At 45.6% G+C, this 21,055-nt stretch overlaps 1 protein-coding gene across 1 annotated transcript in view; it reads right to left on the reverse strand.

Moving 5' to 3' along the window:
- Window positions 1–18,761, reverse strand: part of Bpifc (BPI fold containing family C) — a 44,561-nt gene extending 25,800 nt beyond the window's left edge. Inside the window, exons 1-6 of the mRNA XM_052165060.1 lie at window positions 18,638–18,761; window positions 13,788–13,908; window positions 10,145–10,273; window positions 8,284–8,439; window positions 8,093–8,156; window positions 5,793–5,853 (exon numbers count right to left, since the gene is read on the reverse strand). Coding sequence (XP_052021020.1) covers window positions 5,793–5,853; window positions 8,093–8,156; window positions 8,284–8,439; window positions 10,145–10,273; window positions 13,788–13,908; window positions 18,638–18,761 — 655 coding nt within the window. The remainder of the gene's footprint in view (window positions 1–5,792; window positions 5,854–8,092; window positions 8,157–8,283; window positions 8,440–10,144; window positions 10,274–13,787; window positions 13,909–18,637) is intronic.
- Between the last annotated feature and the right edge of the window lie 2,294 nt (window positions 18,762–21,055).

Consider the following 21,055-nt stretch of genomic DNA (forward strand, 5'->3'; position numbering starts at 1 on the left):
CTTTCTTTCTTTCTTTCTTTCTTTCTTTCTTTCTTTTTTTTTTTTTGGTTTTTGAGACAGGGTTTCTCTGTGTAGCCTTGGCTGTCCTGGAACTCACTCTGTAGACCAGCCAGGCTGGCCTCGAACTCAGAAATCCACCTGCCTCTGCCTCCCAAGTGCTGGGATTAAAGGTGTGCGCCACTACTGCCCGGCTTAGTCAGGGTTTCTTATTCCTGCACAAACATCATGACCAAGAAGCAAGTTGGGGAGGAAAAGAAAAAAGAGAAAGGAAAAAAAAAAAAGAAAAAAAACACAATGAACATGGTTGAGTAAATGTCCTTGTGATAGGATGGAACATCCTTTAGGTATATGGCCAAGAGTGGTATAGCTGGGTCTTAAAGCTGGGTTTATTGAGCTTACACTTCTGCAGTGCTGTTCATCACTAAAGGAAGTCAGGACTGGAACTCAAGCAGGTCAGGAAGCAGGAGCTGATGCAGAGGCCATGGAGGGATGTTCTTTACTGGCTTGCTTCCCCTGGCTTGCTCAGCCTACTCTCTTATAGAACTCAAGAATACCAGCCCAGAGGTGGTACCACGCACAAGGGGCCCTCCCCCATTGATCACTAATTGAGAAAATGCCCCACAGCTGGATCTCATGGAGGCACTTCCCCAACTGAAGCTCCTTTCTCTGTGATGACTCCAGCCTGTGTCAAGTTGACACACAGAACCAGCCAGTACACTGTTCCTCAGAGAACTGGAAATTGATCTACTTCAAGACCCAGCTATACCACTCTTGGCCATATACCTAAAGGATGTTCCATCCTATCACAAGGACACTTACTCAACCATGTTCACTGTGGTTTCTTTCATAAAAACCAGAATCTAGATGTCCCTCAATAGAAGAACGGATAGACAGAATGTGGTACACATATTTACACAATGGAGTATTTACTCAGCTGTTAAAGATGGCAAGTGGATGGAACTATAAAAAAATTATCCTGAGTGAGATAAACCAGATAGGGAAAGATAAATATAGTATTTATTTGCCTATATGGGGGATATTAGCTGTTAAGTATCTAATAGCCAAGAGACAGTCAGTGGACCCAGAGAGGTTAGGTATCCAAGGGTCGAGGGTGGGCACGTGGATTTCCCTGGGAGTAGGAAATAGAATAGGTTTTACAAGTGAATTGGGGGCATGTTGGGATGGAAACAGGAGTGTCTGGTGGGCATCCAGAGGGAAAATGGGATAGGAGGAGAGAATGGAAGGAGAGAAAGATGAAATCGAGGAACATTTGGGGGATGACACGAAAACTAGTGCATTAGAAACTCCCTAAAACATGTGAGGGTGATCCTAATGACTGGGCTGCAGAGACTCAAGTGGCCAACTTGTCACTAAATGAGGCTTCCACTCATGGGGCTGGGTTGCATTCAGTTGAATTGTTGGCCAAGGGGGTTCCATAGAAACCCCAATCTACCCAGTCTGTTCCTAAGACAATGATGGGATACAGGGCTGAGGGCAACGCCCACACAACTCATTGAACATGGAGACATCGAGCTGTGCCTACATGGAACCTTCATGTACATTCTATATGGTACAGGAAGAAACTTCACAGGCTACCAAAAGAAAGACCCAAACACCAACCTGGCCACAAAACTTCTGACCTATATTTTGCCCTGCTTACAAAACATGCTAGGGCAATGGTAGCATAGAACTTGTGGCAGTAGCCAAGCAATGTCTGATTTGACTTAGGGACCACTCAAGGAGTCAGAACCAATACCTGACATTGCTTGAGAAACCAAGAACCAGAGATTATGTAGCCCAGAAACCTAGGGCAAAACCAAACATTACTGGTCTAAAAAAATAGTAGCAATAAAATGACTCTCAATGATATTTAGATGTAATCATAGATCAGTGCCTTGTCCAGTAACCATCAGAGAGTCTTCCTCTGGCATTGGATGGACAATATTGATCATGCACAGCAGGGAGCTGAGTCCCTGGGAGGAAAGATTTCATGCCTGAGACGATGTCATTGCAGCACATGGGCTACGATTTGGCTTGGGAGAACAGCTTTGCTGTGTAGTCTGGGCTCTGTGGTCTGAAGACTCCTTTTGGGATCTAGAGGAAGGTACTCAAGGATCACCAGAACATCATGAATGAATATCTCTTTCATATCATATTTGGCTTGTGCCATAGATGAGGATGAGAAGCGGGAGGAGGTGAAGTGACTTGCCAAGTTAGTAAAACACAGTGCTATCCTGTGTCACTGTGGCCTTTCCATTCTGTACGCTTTGCCTTTATTCATGTGTACGTAAGTGCCTGCTTGTCTGTGGGTGTATCATGTGTGTACAGGAGTGACACACAAAGGCAGGAAGAGGCCGTCTGAATTCCTGAACTGGATTTACAGGTGGTTACATGCTACCAGATGTGGATGCCGAGAACAGAACCTGAGATCTCTGCAAGAACGACCAGAGTTCTCAGTCTCCAGCACTAAGGATAGCTTTTGAAATGTTCTTAAAGTGCCTAGTTTAGATTGGCATCTACAACAGATCCCATCACTCCTCTGGGAGGGGATAGGGGTAGGGATTCCTTATAGTAAAGGCATTGAGGTTTGGGGAGGAAGGCATAGCTCTGTCTTTCCCTGCCCTTCCTTCTGACCCACTCACATCCTCTCTATCCATCCTCTGTCTCACTGCCCATTTCCTTTCATTCCTTCATCCATTCAGTATTTATTGGCCTGTGCCTGATGTTAGAGCAAAGCTCCTGGCCCCTAGGAACTCAGAGTCTGGAGGAGGAGGCAACAGGCACATGACCAGGAAATTATGACCCAGTACAGGAAGAAGGTTTCTGACGCTGACCTGATGATTGAACCACAAAGTTTTCTTCTGGCTCAGGGTGACCTGAGGTCATTCTCGAATACTCTCTTAACACACATTTGGTCTGTTGGCCATTACTGTTGTCTACTTGAGAGGTATGTCCGGATTAGGAACACATCTTCTCTCTCTGTTACTCTGGTAGGCTAGCTGCAGTCCTTACGTGAGTGGATCATTGCTCTACTGAGTTACGTGGTTTTTCTGCTGCCACCTCACTCCTCCTTCCTGTCTATTATTATCCGGGACCCCAGAGTTACTGTCGCAAATTAAGAATTAGACTTCATAGTGTCCCAGATACCTAACTACCTCCTCCCCTAACTACAAACCCACTTATTTTTCCATTAATTTCTTTACTCACTTTACATCCCAATCGCAGACCAATTCCTCCTAGTCCCCCCTCACATAGCTCCTCCCATCACTACACATAGCTCCTCCCATCACATAGTCCCCCCTCACATAGCTCCTCCCATCACCACTTCCTCATCTCCTCTGAAAAGGCTGTAGTGGTCCCCTGTGTACCAACCCACCCTGTCATATCAAGTAACTGCAGGACCAGGCACATCTTTTCCAGCTGAGACAGATAAGGAAGTCCAGTTATGACAACAGGATCCACAGGCAAGCAACACAGTCAGGGACAGCCCCTGCTCCAGATGTTGGAGGACCCACATGAAGACCAAGCTGCACATCTGTGCAGGGGAAGGCCTAGGTCCAGTCCTTGTATTCTTTTTGGTTGGTTGTTCAGACTTTGGTAGGGCCCAAGGGTCCAGGTTAATCAGTCTTCTTGTAGAGTCCCTATGCCCCAGGGGTCCCTCAATCCTTCCCCCAACTCTTCCACAAGACTCATGAGCTCCATCGAATGTTTGGCTGTGGGTCTCTGATCTGTTTTAGTCAGTGGTTGGGTGGAGCACCTCAGGACAGTTATGCTCGGCTCCTCTCTGACAAACTAATTTTTGAACTCCCCTCAACCACGCCCTTCTTCAGGTTCTATCATGGTCTCATGGTCTCTCCAACGGACTCAGCACATTCCTGCTTCATGGACTTTGAGCATATGATCTGTTCTACCTGACTGTTCTTCATGTATGCTATGATTTGGACATCCCTCTAAAATTTAACCCACACTTTAATTACCAATATAATGGGTATTGGGAAGTGGGACTTTTAGAGATGACTAGGCCATGGGACAATGGCCTCTGGAATGGTCTGTGACTAGACAGTGGATAGAGTAGGCTTGTTACAAATTTGCCTTCATTTCTTCTATCCCGTGTGCAGTCACTTGTCCTTCTGTCACAGTGTGAGTAGTCATAGAAACCCCCACCAGATGTAACTCCTTAATCTTAGACTTTTCAGCCTCCAGAATCATGAGACAAATACCTTTCTATTGTTTATAAACCTACCCAGGCCCCTGGTATTCTATCACAGTCACAGAAAAAGGACCAAGACAACCAGATTGGGGGGAACTCACTCCCCAGTTCCTTTGGGTTCATCCTTTACTGTCACCTGCATTTTCTAATCACATTATCTAAAGCAGACACTCCTCTTCCGCCCTTCCCTTGCGTTTTCATCTTATCATTTTTCATTTCCCTAATACAGGATCTACTTGTTTGTTTACTGCTCCCTCCCCGAGGTCCCATGAAGGTGGGTTTTCTGTCTCCTAGACTTTGTGTATCTCCAGCATCAATATCAGCGTTCAGGTGATTCTAAGAGCTCTCTGTACACCGTCAGTGAGCACATGGATGGCAGGCAAAGGGAGATATGGATACAAGAGCATGCAAGAGGAGGCCTTGCTGTGGGGTGTCGAAGGGAGGGTCTCTTAAGCTGAGTGCTTAGAAAAAGAGAAATGAAAAGAACAATGGAAGGCAGAGGGGTAGGAAGTCTGTAGACACCAGCAAAGTACCCCAGTAGGCCTGGGGGGCTCAGTAAAGGTCTGCTCCAGGAATGAAGGGAGGGAGAGAGGAGGCTCTTCTCCATAGAGTAGGCTGTGTGGGCAGAGCCAAGGTGTGAGGAAGGAGGCAGAGGCAGTTAGAGAAGGAAGAAGTAAGAGGTGAGGCAGAGAGAGGGAGACCCTAACCCTAACCCTAAACCTAACCCCTAACTCTAACCCTAACCCTAACCCTAACCCTAACCCCTAACCCTAACCCTAATTCCTAACTCTAACCCTAACCCTAACCCTAATCCCTAACCCTAACCCTAACCCTAACCACTAACCCTAACCCTAATCCCTAACTCTAACCCTAACCCTAACCCCTAACTCTAACCCTAACCCTAACCCTAACTCCTAACCCTAACCCTAATCCCTAACTCTAACCCTAACACTAACCCCTAACTCTAACCCTAACCCTAACCCTAACCTTAACCCCTAACTCTAACCCTAACCCTAACCCCTAACCCTAACCCTAACCCCTAACCCTAACCCTAACGCCTAACCCTAATCCCTAACCCTAATCCCTAACCCTAACCCCTAACTCTAATCCCTAACCCTAACCATAACCCTAACCCTAACCCCTAACTCTAACCCTAACCCTAATCTCTAACCCTAACCCTAACCCTAACCCTAACCCTAACCCTGATCCATACTAAAGACAGCCCCAGAAGGGGTTAGGGACGGCTAGTCAGATGACCTGCTCAAGAAGCTGGATTTAGCACCATAGTTTGGATTAGAGCCTGGGAGAGCTTTTCTCCCTAGCCCCCCCCCCCCCCAGTGTATCCCCATAAACCAATTTCTGTTCCCATATCGAAGTTGGTTAGTTGCCAAGGACTACATGAGCGGTGACTGGGATTATCCATTATCCTATATGGAGTCTCAGAACTCTCATTTTCAGACAGAAATGAAAAAAAAAAAAATAAGAGTGAGCGTCAAATTGGCATTTTGTCCCTAGAGAAAAGGACCTCGGTAAGATTTGAAGCCAGGCGGAGAACCACCCGGAAGTCAGTTCTAAGACTCACCCTCCAGGGCGCTGATGTTAGCATTGAATTCTTCCACTTGGCTGACGGCAATGGGACAAAGCTGGACCAAAAGAATGTTTGAAAAAAAAAATCACGTTACCATATTGAAAACCAGCCTTCTGCTTGGGAGACAGCATCCCTGTGGCCATGACCATTCTCCTTTAAGCTAGCTGATGCGCTTGGCTTTCAGCCTCCACAGGGAGGGGCAGTGTGTCAAATCTCATAGCAACTGGAACCACACCCAATTAACTCCATAAAAGAGCTTGGCTTTTCTTTCGAGATGAGTTATGGCATGTGCTCTGTCCACACTCTTGGCGTCGCACCAGAGGAATCCACTCCCACACCGGCTATGTCTTTCTTGTCCGAGTGCCTCAGCCTCCCATGGCACCGGCATCTCAGTGAAGAGGCTTACATTGGAACCTTCATTTTTTCCTGGGCTAACCGAGAGACCATAAGATCAGAGATCTGTTAAAGACCCTCTCTTGCCCCCTTTCCCTCTCCTTTCCTTGAGACATGGTTTCATGTAGCCCACGTTGACCTCTTAGATATGCTATGTAGTCTAAGATGACCTTGAACTTATAATATTTCTGCCTTGACCTTCCAGGGGCTAGGATTATAGGTGGGCCTCACCAGATCTAGTTTATGGGGTGCTAAGGAATCAAATCCAGGACTTCATGCATACCAGGCAAGGTCTTTACCAACTGGGAGGCATTCCCAGTCTTGTTTTGTATTTCTGAAAGAGTGGATGCCAGTAAGTGTATTATAGAGAGAAACTATTAAGTTGGAAACACAGATGGGCCGGCCCTGTGCTCACCAACGCTCATGCAGCCTGGTGGTTTTTAGCTAAGGCTGGGCAGCCAGGCCCAGGAGTGGAAACCACTGGCGATTACTTTTATTCTGACCTCAGCCTTCTCACTGCAACATGGATACGGTCGTTAGATTCACCTCTTCACGGTGCTCGGAAAACTGATGGTGTCCACAGAGACTGCCTAGCTCACGCTCTGTACTCGGGACCTCTGTTGCTGCCTTTTCTGAGACAACCCAGGACTTCATGCATACCAGGCAAGCCCTTTCCCAACTGGGAGACATTCCCAGTCCTGTTTGGAATTTCATGTGGCTCAGGCTAGTTTCCAACTTCCTATGTATCCGTAAATGGCCTTGAACTTCTGAGTCTCCTGCCTCTACCTGCCAAGAGTTGGAGTTACAGGTATGCTCAACCACACTGTGGGACTGGGGACCAAATGCATGGCTTCGTGCATGCTCTACGAGTACCCCACCAACTGAGCTGTACTCCTAACCCCTAATTCATATCCGTTGGCATGCTAGAAGGGGCCAAAGGACCACACTCCATTTAAAACACTATTTCCAAGTTCTTTTTCAGGAACCGTATTCCCTGGCAGTCTCCACCTGTCAGCTGGGCATGAGAGAAGGACACATCGCGCCCAGGCACCTGGACCAGCTCTACAGTCTCCCTGGGCAAGCTGCTTCATGCTCTGAACTGCATGCTGATTCCCGTCATTCATCATTACACACCTGCCGTCTAGCAGACACAGAGCCAAGCACCGGGGTCATGGAAGTGTCAGGCTCCTTCTCCATCGTTCTTTTCCACCTCCCTTTATCCCTCTCCTCATTCCCTCCAGAATATGAGACAAGGATTCCGGGTAGGTATGGTGAGAAGATGAGGAAAGAGAGAGCATGTGGCCAGTTCTACCCTTCCCTCCTTCAAGCCCCGAGTTCTGGAATCAGGACATTGAGCGTTTTTTGAAGGCAACCTAACTGATTCTGCCTTGTAAATGTGTTCTTAATTATTTCCTGGAAATACCTGCCATCCCACTACCCATTCCCCTCCCACCAAAGTCTTACCTATATTTCAAGGCCCAGTTCCCTAAAGAAACAAATTTCCCATTCTTTAACCCCCATGTCACGTGACCATGCATTAAAGTCAAGCCTGGTTCAGGTATTGCTTTACAAGCCTGGGTTTGTTTTCGTCTAGATTTACTAGTATTTGTTTCTTTCTTTTGTTCTCAGTAGTTCCTAGTCCAGCCAGGCCTGCACTGGGAACAAACTGCTTGTCCATCCTATGAGGGGAGACTTGAAGAAGGGAATTCATTTCTGTGTCTCCTGCCACAATGCTTGAACCATGAGAAATTATTAAATTGCATAGACAGTATGAATTAAAGTGTCTTGCACGGTGCTTAGCATACAGCTGGTGCTCAATAAGCATTATGATAAAAAATATTAAAATATGATAAGCCTGCTGATACCATTTGACAGCGGTCGTCTAACTTCTGAACACTCACCATTTCATTTAAATTCCTTAGGATGGGTTTCTCCATGGGCTCAGCAAAGGAGTTATAGAGTACACTAGGGGGAAAATGGAAAAAGGGAGCTCATCAGAGACTGGCAGACTCCCGTGGGAAACTTCTCTGAGTGGCAGCTAGAAGCTCCGGCTCAGGGCGTGGCCTCTCTCCACTAGGTTGCTGTCAGTCACCTGAGGCTTCCGGAAAATGAGACTCTGGCATGGCTCACTTGTACGTGGCAGTCTTGGAGTTCCAGAGCTGGTTGACCAACGTCATTACGGGTGAGGGCCACTACGCCGGTAAAGTAGATTCCAGAGAGGAACAGATCGGCAGCTCCTGAGTCTTGACTGTTTGGAGAGGAAGGGAAAGGTTACCCAAGTCTGCGCCGTAGGGTCTTCTAAGCTCTTAAAGGACAAAGACCGCTGTGCTCATATCAGGGTTTCTAATGCACCGTGTGTCTCGAATGAATGCTTACTGAATAAACGAGGTGGTGAGTGTAGGAACGGGCAGCTGGGGACACTGTGTTTATGTCATCCCCGACGCTCTGGTGCTGCTGTTGCTAAGACAAGACAGGGCACCCTTCACATACAGTATTCATTTCAAGAGGGAACACCAGGGGTAAACACCTTACCGAGGAGGGATGTACAAGGGCAAGGGTCGCTTAGCATGCCGGGAGCCCTTGAGACTGTGGAGCGAATGTTACCCAAGACTCTGCAGAGGGCCCTATACAGAATAATTTCATAACACGTGGCTGTTAAACCATCAAAAAATGAGGACGTGTATGAATCTTTGTTGTGTATGGGGAAGCATGCTATTTATCCAGAATCTCTTAAGACTGGGACAGTGATATACAGGCACTCAATTAATGGTTGTACAGTACCCTAGCAAAACGGTTGAATGTGTTATTTTGGGTGCCAATCAAGACAGACCAAATTTTATACTGGGTCAAAGACTTGTCTAAAGAAGTTGGTTTGTAGGTATATTTTGAGTTTAATCTCTCTCTCTCTCTCTCCCCCCTTCTCTCTCTCTCTCTCTCTCTCTCTCTCTCTCTCTCACACACACACACACACACACACACACACACACGTGCCTAAGAAGGTCAGAAGGGGGTACCAGAACCCCCAGAACAAGAGTTATAGGCAGTTGTGAACCTTCCAATGTGGGTGCTGGGAACTGATCTCAGGTTCTCTGCAAAAGTAGCCAGTGCTCTTAACCACTGAGCTCTCTCTCCAACCCCATGGCTTCTTTCTTTCTGTTACTTCTCCTTCCTTTTTCACCCCTTTCCCCTCCCCCTCTCTTTTTCTCCTCTCTCAAACATGATCTCATTCTGTAGCTCAGATGGTCAAGAACTCAGAATGCAGCCCAAGCTGTCGGCAATTTTCTCGCCTCAGCCGCTCAAGGGTTTGAACTACAGGCGCTGAGGCACCAGGCCTGGCTTCAACCTTTTCTGTTTGAGGGCACAGGGATCTTTCAGTTGGAGAAGAGTGCGGCTCAAGCTAACTACAACCCTTCATCCTCCGTGTGAGACAGGAAGCTCCGCTTCCATCAGCTGACCCTGCAGATGGGGAAATGCACTAAACATCCGGTGCAGGTCAGTGGACCGAAAATGTGGGATATTCAGGAATTTTTCTCTCAGCCAGCTTCTAGTTCTTAGGAAACTTTTACTATTTATATATTAAATTATATATATAATATATAAATCACACAGACATGTACGTATACATATACATAGATTCTCACTTTGTCTGTCCTTACTGGCCATCCTCACTTTGTAGACCAGGGTAGCTTTGAACACACAGAGATCTACCTGGCTCTGCCTCCCTAGTTCAGGGACTAAGATTTCTTAGGAAATCTTAAATGCTTGGTCGCTCTCCTCCTAGGAGAGGGCCCCTTTCCTCCACCTCCCTTCAAAGCAGGGGTTTTCTGAGCCAGCAGTCACCTGATAATGCTCTTGAGGAAGTGTGGGTACAGAGAAAGAAGCTCACACAGAAAACAGCAGCGGGTTATCTCCATTTCCCCCTCAACCCTAGTGGATGTCAGTGGGATACTCACAAAAGCGGAGCCTTGACGTCCCAGTTGGTGCTGATGTTGGCAGTGCCGTGGTTGCTCAGTGCTCGGATTCCCACCCCAGGTACAAAGGCCAGCGAGGTGTTTGGGAATGAAAATGAGTTGATTTTTATGCTGTAAAACAAGAGACGGGAAAGTGAGGGCATCGCTTCCGGACATCAACAAGGCGGGCAAAATTGGAAAGACTGGAGCTGCTCTGAGATTGCAAATCCCTACAGAGGTAGAGCTCCCTGAGCTGTCTATTGGGGTGTCTGCCCGCAGCCCCATGAGTCCTCTTAGCAAGGAGCACTGACTGCTCTTCCAAAGGTCCCGAGTTCAAGTCCCAGCAACCACATGGTGGCTCACAACCATCTGTAGAGATATCTGACGCCCTCTTCTGGTGTGTCTGAAGACAGCTACAGTGTACTTACATATAATAATAAATAAACCGTTACACACATGCATTTTATGGCTTGTGCATGCTGAGGCCAGAGGAGGACTCAGGTGTTCTGTTCTCTCACACTCCTTCTTATTTGCATCTTCTCGTATCTGAACTGGAGCTTAGACATGTACCAGCATCCTACAGGGATCCTGTGAGGGCCAAACTGAGCTGTGATGTAAACTCACCAAGAGGCGGGGCAGTTGGGGATCACCCAAATCATAGTAATGTGTAGTTGAGCATGTTGTTTCTATCCTTATGGGTCCCTGTCCACATGTTTTGTTGTTCCAGGGTGTGGAAGTGGGGGATACAGAAGAGACTTGAAGGCAGGCTGGTGGCCAGTGAAGGCCAGTGGTCCTCCTTTCTCTGGTGCTGGCAGTGCTTGCGATACAGCTCTACAGAGTCCAGCTTGCTTTTGATGTGGGTGCTCGAGATTTGAATCAGGCTCTCCTGCTTTTGTAGCAAGTTCCCTTGCCTGCCAAGGGGTCTCCCTAGCGCTTTGCATTTCCTTAAAAAAATCAAAAAACAGGTACGACACTGCCATTGTGTTTTTATTTAAAAAGAAATACCTGTTTCACCACTTCTTAAAGGAGATAACATCGTTGTTTTAATGAAGCATTTGTGTATTTGTTTTTTTTTCTGGGGACTGCCATATACACTGGCAGATGTTTGACACGTGTGACCTGTAGCCCTGACTTGCACTCACTGGAACAACAAAGCACACCTTTCACCTTGTTTCCCGGTGCCCCTATATGGCAAGCACTTTTCCTAGCCTAGTTGCTGAGGAGAGCTGCAAGGTTCCCTGAGTTGTCAAACAGGTCGTTCTAGGAACCTGTAAGACAGTGGGTTTGCCTGTAATCCATGGAGATAGAAACTACATGCTCAACGACACATTACTATGATTTGGGTGATCTCCAACTGCCTGGCTGCTTGGCGACCTCTATACATCACAGCTCAGTTTGGCCCTCACAGGAGCCCTGTAGGATGCTGGTGCATATGCAAGCTCCTGTTCAGATACGAGAAGATAAGAAAGGCCTATGAAGTCAGTTGTAAGTGGTAGAACCAGATCCAGAACCCTCTGCAATCTGATTTCAGACTCCTTCTAATGGCTGGGCCATGCCACTACATGTTACACAGTGAGCCCTTGACCCGGACTCAAGGATTGTACTAGTTGTACAACCTCAAGCAAGGTGCTTATCTTCTTTCAGTCAGTGGTTCAAAAAGAAGTGGCCCTCACAGGGAGGATGAAAAGACGACATTGAAATGACTTTATCCATGCCTCGGTGCTGTGCAGGAGAAAGGTTGCTCTGAACTGAGACTGGGAAAAGTCTAAACATACATTTGTTAGCTGATAAATGAAGCTGCTGTTTCCTTTCCTATTCATGCTCTCCTACCTGTCCCCCCATACACCCCAGGCCCACTGTGAGAAGAGAATGGCCAAGATTAACTTAGTGTGCTTTAGAAACATGCTCAGTTGACACATAAGGTCTATCTCATTCTCTCTCCCCTTTCTCTCCCCTCCTCTAACTGAGACAGATTCTATGCAGCCCTGGCTGTCTTGGAACTAACTATGTAGACCAGGCTGGCCTTAAACTCACAGAGAGCTGCCTGCCTCTGCTTCCTGAGTGCCTGTATTAAAGATGTGAGCTGTGACACCTAGCTAATCCATTCTTTATAACTACTACAGAATACTCCAAAATCCTTCTCTGGGCTGTTTCCATCATATACACAAGTCACAGGAAACATATATATTATTTGTGGATTATACTTTCCCAAGGAGGAAGCTGAGAAGTGGGATTACTGGGTCCAAAGACCATATATCCTGTGATGGTTAATGTTGACTTTCAATTTGATATGCTCTAGAATCACCTGGGAGGCAACCCTCTAGGCATGCCTTTTAGAAAGTTTCTAGACTCGGTTAGCTGAAGTGGGAAGGACCACCCTCACCGTGTATTGATGTGTGTTCTCCCAGACAATCGGCATGCTGAACTTGTCTGTACATTCTTTTGTTGGTGTCTTGTGTATCCCCCTTTTGTCCTCAAAACATAGCTAAGGATAATCTTGAACTCCTGATCTTCCTGCCTCCCCCTCCCAAGTACAGGTGTGTGCTACCACACCTGGTTTATATAGTACTGGAATTATAAGCACGTACCATTATGGTTGAGTAAGAGTCAGCTTTTTGAGTTAAAATGAAGTAAAACTAAGTAAATAAAAATGAAGCTTCTCTGTTACACAAGTCACCTTTTGAAAGCCCAGTAATGGTGAATGACCACTGTCTATTGTTTGGACAGCACAGGTTTAAAATTATATGGATGTATCTACACATGCCAACAACCAATTTCTCCTCATCTCTCAGCACTTATTATATAGCTCCCTGCACATCTCTGCTGTGTCATTATCATTGTAGTTAAATGTTTATCCTTATATATATATATATATATATATATATATATATATATAAGGATACAACTCAACAGAAAGCCATGGGCAAGGACTTACACCTGCATTCACGATAACTTTCCTCGTGTCTAGAACAAAGCCCTTTGTGAGGTAGCTGCTCAATAAACACAGGTTGAACAGTGAGGGACTTGGCAAGGAAATTTCCTTGTACTATCTCTTTTGCAACAAGGATAACTTGTGATTTTGTAAAAGGATGTCGCCGACATCAGGGAGATTATTACTGGAAGTGTTAGAGCAAAAGGCAACTGAGAAAGCTTTGTGGCAAATGGCAAATTACAATGATAGATAACTATATGGGAAAGCTGTTCTCCTCTCCCCTTTAAGATTGATTTCAATTTGCAAACATATCCTCCCCCTCCTTTTGTAATCTTATTGGATCCCTGTTGTCATTGAAATATCCGTTTCCCCTTCCCCACACATCCAGGACATGTGACTAAGTCGTAAAGATGGAATGTGCTTAGCTTAGAGCATCAGATAAAACCTCAACAATGAGAAAATTAACGTGGCTGAGGTTAAATCAACAGAGCTTCTAAGAGACTTTCCCTTTAGCTACATGAAATATACATCGGATGGTTGGAACTGTATTAGCTATATTAAACTATGAGGCAAACTTGGGAATAGAAGTCAGAACTTAGATGAAACAGAAAAACAACAGCAACAAAAAAGATAAAAAAAAGTTAGGGCTGCCACAGATTTCTCCACCGGTTTTGAGCTCGTAGCGATATAAGTCAACCCACTTCACTCTCTTACTTCGAGAAGTTGTACTTTACATAGTCAATCTTCAGAAATTTAAGAGACTCAGAGCCATTCAAATCTGGGATGACGATTTCCTTTGCCAATTGCTCCATTATCTTCATTCCAACTTGAAGACCTGTGAGGGATGGAGGAAGTGTTTGTTGATCGATCATAAGGAAGACGGCGGCAATGCAGTATCTTTAACCCTACAGATGCAGCATTGAGAAAGACCTGATATTAGAGAAGAAAGCAGCACCCCTACAAAAGAGGTGTTGTAGTCTTGGCTTCACATATGGAAACTCTAGTCTTACAAGAGCTGAAGGAGCTTGCCTGAGACCACAGGGCTACCATGAGAAGTTTTCATTGCATGCCCAAGGTTGTGATGGAAAAAATGAAAGATAGTATTTAAAGGATGCTACAGTTATCACCAGACACATCTTGGAGACATGAACATTTAATTTGTTGCCTGAGAAAGTATGGGTTCTGGGGAGCTAGGAGCCAATTCTGAGCAATTTGGCCCAGAATCTGGGTTGTGGCCAACTTTAATTTCATAGTTATTTTTCTACTTTCTTTTTGGATTCTTTGAACTCAGATGTTTTGGCAAAAGGTTCATGGGTCTTAGGTGTACTGGCTGGTTTTGTGTGTCAACTTGACACAGGTTGGAGTTATCACAGAGAAAGGAGCTTCAGTTGGGGAAGTACCTCCATGAAATCCAGCTGTGGGGCATTTTCTTAATTAGTGATCAACGGGGGAGGGCCCCTTGTGGGTGGTACCACCTCTGGGCTGGTATTCTTGGGTTCTATAAGATAGTAGGCTGAGCAAGCCAGGGACAGCAAGCCAGTAAGAAACATCCCTCCATGGCCTCTGCATCAGCTCCTGCTTCCTGACCTGATTGAGTTCCAGTCCTGACTTCCTTTTGTGATGAACAGCAATGTGGAAGTGTAAGCTGAATAAACCCTTTCCTCTCCAACTTGCTTCTTGGTCATGATGTTTGTGCAGGAATAGAAACTCTGACTAAGACATTAGGTAACCACTGCAATTCCAGTAAAAGACAGTGAGCAGGTTGAGTGCTTACAGAGTTTCATTTTTTCACTGGAAAGGAAGCACAAATTCTCCAAAAGACCTCCTGACTCAGAAGAGGCAACTAATCACTGCTTCTGCTTTGTTTACTAATTTCTTTGCATGGAAGCATCACAGAACGCCTTGCTGTGAGCTTGTGGCGTGAAAAGAGCCTGATAAAAGTGACTTCCAGGGCTGGCTAAACAACTCAGCAGATAAAGAAGTTTACTCTCTTTAACAATAGCCAAACCTATTGATCTTTGAGTTTGACCCCCAGAATCCTCACAGTACAACACACTACTACAAGTTGTCCTCTGACCTCCTCATGTGCACCATGCCACATGTACCTGCATACGTGTGTGTGTGTGTGTGTGTGTTCACATACACAATAAATTATAGATGTTATTTGAAAAGTTAATATTCGTTAACCTTGCCTTTCTCCCTTTAAGTTCATCCCAGTTGGCCTATCTTCCCTGGAGAGGAGGAAGAGATAGTACCCTATAAAATGCTGTGGATACTGTTGTAATATGGGGATGTAAGGACATACTACAAAGGAGGGGAAGATAAGAACCAAAGGTAGTATTGAAGAGCTTAGGCTCGAGCCCAACACTCTCATGCACTTGTGACACACACTCAGCTTGTATGATTTGGCCTCTGTGTCAGTCACTGTTCTCATCTGTGACATAGGAATGAGGGTGACCAGGAAAAAAATCTAGTCACATACGTGAAAGGGACAGTCACCAATATTTACTAGGCATTTCGGTTTACTAGGTCTTGTTCTCAGTGCTTTGTACATGTGAACTCACTCATTTCCTCACACAGCAGAGAGGTGGGCATCCCTATTGTTGTCTCCACTTTGATAAGCATTCTGGGGGGCTGGAGAGATGACTCAGCGGTTAAGAGCACCGACTGCTCTTCTGAAGGTCCTGAGTTCAAATCCCAGCACACACATGGTGGCTCGTAACCATCTGTCATGGGATCTGATGTCTCTTCTGGTGTCTGAAGACAGCTATAGTGTACTCACATATCATAAGTAAATCTTTTACTAATAATAACGAGCACAGCAAATTGCGTTCTGTATAAATATGGAGGCATACCATTGCTATGGTGGATAATAATAGTTAATTTGTATGGAGGACCTGTATTGTGTCAAGACTGTTCATACTCTACATATGTTATTTCCTTCAGTTCTCAAAACAATTCAGTGGTATAGGCATTACCCCCCCCCTCCACATGGAACCAGCCCAGGCTCAGCATGAGTCACTGACTTGCCCATGATCCCATAGCCAGTGACTGTCATCAGGCAGGGCTTCGAGGCATGAGGAACAGAACTGTAAGCATATGTTGTAGGGTAAGACCTACCTGTTTGGAAATATTTCCCCATGTGTGGTTGGAGAGGTCACAAGTTCGCCAAAACCATACTGACGATTGTTAATGTTTGTAAGTGCTCACAGAACTAGAAAGAGAGACCTTGTTGCTGAAGACACGAAATGTGTTGATCAAGACATCCAGAAACCACACTAGAACTTGGCTGGAAGCCTTCTCCCTCCTGGCTAGTTCTCATCGCACCAGAAGGCGCCTCACAGACTGCTGGGGTGAATTGCCAACAGTTTTACTCAACTGTGAACCCTGGGTAAAGCAATACCAATCAGTCAGGCGGGGTGAGCCCATCAGTGGCAAGTCTGTTATGGGGTAGCCAACAACTTTCTGATTGGACTAACTACTTGGTCCACAGGGGTAGCTTCTATGTCATAATGTAAACCTGATCAAAAGCCCAAGGCTAGGAAGGACATAGGCCCTAGGGGAAGCGTTGTTGTGTTGAATGAACATGTCTCGCCTATCAAATGGCCTTCTAAACAGGCATGTCTATTCACATCGATTAGTGCTGCTGTCAGCCTTCGTCAGAAAAATCTTGTTTTGAGGTGGTAAGTAGTGGCTTCGGACTCCTAACTAGATCCATAAACAGGATGTCTCTATCACCTGCTTCTGATGCTCAGGGAATATCACAAAAGAAGGAGACAAACCTAAGAGCTAGAGGAGGAACCCGGAAGAGGTGTGGAGCTTTGACTTCTGGACAGGAAGTAGTTTTTATATTCTTGAACTCATAGCAGCTGTGATTGACTACACAAGAGATGCACTGATTGGGCCTGTGGGCACGCCGCTGGAATGGAAGTGGGAGGACTCAGAGAACTCCGCCCTTCCCTGAGGGTTTATACACTGTTAATGGTCGATGGGGGACGGAGACACATTCTTATCTGTGGTATTGTCACTGATAAGGTATCCATGCTTCTGAGACCAACCCTGATTGGGACACGCACCCACGCACGCACGCAAAAAGGATAGGTAGGAAAGGGAAGGGAATTAGTGAAATTGAAAAGGCAGGAAGGGAGGGTAACAAAGGCGTGAATACAATCAAAATACATTACATACATGTATGAAAATATCACAGTGAAACATGCGATTTAATTACATATAGTTAACATACAGTAATAAAACACTTTTTAAAGGTCTCTCCAGAGGCTAGAGATATAGACCAGTTGATAGAGTGTTTGCTCTGCTTGTATGAAGGCCTGGGCTCCAATCCCAGTATTCAAAACTAAACTGAAATAAATTATACCAAAAAGGAAAAAGAGAAAAAAATATTTCTTCAACACTCAATGTGGTTAAGACGTGGCCCTGGATTATGAGGGCTTTAACTCCACCAGAGGGTTAATTCATTGATGGATTTGTAACTTAATGGGTTATTGGGAAGTGGTGGGAATTTAAGGAAATAGATTAGAGGAAGGAAGTCATTGAAGAAATGTCTTTGGAGGAAATAGATTGTCTGAATCTGGGAACTCTCTTTCTGCTTCCCAACTGTCATGAGATAACCAAATTTGCTCTACTGGCACAGTCCCTGCCAGAATGGGGTGCCTCATCACAGGCTTAGACTCAACAACAGAATTGCCTATTAAGCAACATGACCATGGGCTGTCACTTGTGGAATTGTGGGACAAAGCATCTCTCTATTTTTCTCTCTTAAAAGCTGTTTTATTCAGGTATTTTGCCCCAGAGATGGAAACTTGACTAAAGGTGGACCTAAGTTTACACTTGGCCCGAGTCCTCTGCTGGTACGAGACTCCTAACATCGCAGTCTCTTTCTGTGACATGACATCAGCTTCTTCATAGGCTTCTCCTTGGGATACCCTCTCTACTCAAGGCCCAGGAAGCACATTCACAGCCTGGCATGGAAGATGCTGAGAGCATTCTAGACTACAGAGCCTTCTAATCTCCATGGCTCCGTCATGCACCTCCACACGTGAGCTCCTTTCGTTCTCCTAACACTTACATTGTAGAGATAAACTGCTCATCACCATTCTTGCAGATGAACAAACCTACTTTCCCAAGGCTGGGCGTTGAGAAAAAGGATAGAGTGCTGGAGAGATGGCTCAGGGTTTAGGAGCACTGACTGTTCTTCCGAAGGTCCTGAGTTCAAATCCCAGCAATCAAATGGTGGCTATCACAATCATCTATAATGAGATCTGACGCCCTCTTCTGGTGTGTCTGAAGACAGCTACAGTGTACTTATTTATAATAATAAAGTCTTTGGGCTGGAGTGAGCAGGGGCTGAGCGAGTAAGGTTAACTGGAGCGAGCGGGGCTGACTAGAGCGAGCGGGGCTGACCGAGCGAGCAGGGCTGACCGGAGCGAGCAGAGGTCCTAAGTTCTATGCAGGTAGACCTCAGATCTGTTAAATGCTATGACTTACAAAGTGGAAAGACCACTCCAAGACTATTACAGGATAGCTGTTTCTGACATTTGACTCACCGTAGTCTAGTGCACGCTGGGTGATCCTCGCCTTGATTCCAGGGTAAATGGTCTGGGAAGAGGCGAAGTAGAGACTCCACAGGAGGAAGCATGCCCAGAGAACTGGGACCTGCTTTGTTCGCATCTGCAGGGAATCAGCATTTACAGTTCCTTTAAATATTTTTATTTCCTCGGCTGTCAATTCCGCCCACTGGTTTCTAGACTTTTGTATCCTCATTGCTACCTTCTCTAGTTTTACCTACCCACCTATGCCTTTCCCATTTGCTGACCCACTAATGCATCCATTCAGGCGTCACGTGTAGCAAAATACATTGCAGATGTAGAGATGACTTGCATATGACTCCTCATCTTTGTCTTCCATGGGCTAGGGGGTGAGTTGGATGTGTGTATGAACACACACACACACACACACACACAACACAATGCAATAAAATAGCTTCCCTGAGAAGGATCCTGGGTCCCCGGGTGAGATTCGGAACACACACATTTTAGAACATGCAGGTCAGTCATGTCGCCTTATGGCCGTGAAGCAAGCTTTCATCTGTGTAAAGCCGACTGGCAGCTCCCCTTGTCTACAGGACTTGATGTGAGCACTGAGCACAGCAGTCAGGCCCTCTTTTAGGCAGGCATGGTGGTGCACACTGTAATCTCAGCTTTTAGGGGGCTGAAGCAGGAAGGTCAGGAGTTTGAGGCCAGTCTTGGCTCTTTGGCAAGTTCTTAAGTCTGTCTTGAAACAAACCAAAGAACGAAATAAACCAAAAAGATTTCCTTTCATTGTCTCTGCATTTCTGAGCTGCTGTAGCTCCTCTTCTAAGCAGCAGTATTCTAAATGGGCCAGACAGAACCATCTGCTTGCCACTCATTGATTTACCGGCCCTTGAGCCCCTGTGGGCCTTCTGTTCAACTCTCTTCCATGTGAACACACACACACACACACACACACACACACACACACACACCGGTGTACATATCCTCCATTCCAGTTCCTGCACTGTGGTCACCCATCCATAGTCCCCCGGGGTGAAATCATGAGCTCCTGTGGGCCTTCTGTTCAACTCTCTCCATGTGAACACACACACACACACACACACACACACACACACACACACACACACACGGGTGTACATATCCTCCATTCCAGTCCCTGCATTGTCACTATGGTCACCCATCCATATTCCCCCGGGGGAAATCATTCTCCTGGGTCAGCTTCAGTTTCCCCTGTGACATCCTCCTCCTGGGTCAGCTTCAATATCCTCTATTGTGCCATTTCGTGCAGGCATAGTTCATTACACAGCCCTCTCACACTTGCATAATGAATGTGTCTTAGTCAGGGTTTAATTACTTATGATAAAACCCAATGACCCGATCTCTCTTCCCCCAGACCCAATTCACAGGTTGGTCCCTAGTGTTGCAACAGAACACCACGTGCAGCGTCCCCCTCTTCCTGTCCACACTTCCTGTGGATCCCACAGACTACTACTGCCCTCCTCCCATCCCGGCCTCCCTTCTCCTCCCTCATTGCTGCTCCCAAGATCCTGGCACAGGCAGACACCTTTGCTCAACCCACAGGCCGCTTGACATCAAGGTGAGACAAATAGGAAAGGAAGGAGTCAACGCATCTTTATTTGTAGATGATATGACAGTATACTTAAGTGATGCTAAAAATTCAACCAGGGAACTCCTACAGCCGATAAACACTTTCAAGCAAAGTAGCTGGATACAAGATTAATTAAAAATAGCTCTTCTATATAAAAACTCTCATATGTAACTGAGAAAGAAATTAGGAAAATAATATCCTTCACAATAGCCTCAAATAATATAAGCTATCTTGAGCTAACTCTATCCATAAAAGTGAAAGCTTGTATGGTTAAAAACGTCAAGTCTTTGAAGAAAGAAACTGAAGAAGGTATGAGAAGATGGAAAGATTTCTCATGTTCATAAATCAGTAGGATTAACACTGCACAATGGCAGTTCTACCACAAACAATCTACAGGCTTAAAGCAATTTCCAACAAAACGTTATCACGACTCTTTACAGGCCTTGAAAGGACAATTCTCAACTTCATATGGAAAAATAAAAAAGCCCAGAGTAGCTAAAACAATCCTGAACAATAAAAGAACTGCAGAAGGTCTCACCATCCCTGATCAAGCTGTACTACAGAGTGGTAATAATAAAAACCACAAGATTTTGGTATAAGAAAAAAGACACATTGATCAACAAAATCGAATTGAAGACCCAGACAAATCCATACACCTACGGACATCTGATTTCTTTTTTTATAAAGAAGTTAGAAATGCACACTGGTACTCTGCAAGCACCAGCCCAGCCATGAAACCTTCAACCTACAATTGTCATGCCTGCAAGAAGTGCTGGGGCAACAGTGGTGCAGAACTTGCGGACCTGGCCAACTAATGTCTA

The sequence above is a fragment of the Apodemus sylvaticus genome, chromosome 20 (assembly GCF_947179515.1).
Source record: "Apodemus sylvaticus chromosome 20, mApoSyl1.1, whole genome shotgun sequence".
Classification (NCBI taxonomy): domain Eukaryota; kingdom Metazoa; phylum Chordata; class Mammalia; order Rodentia; family Muridae; genus Apodemus; species Apodemus sylvaticus.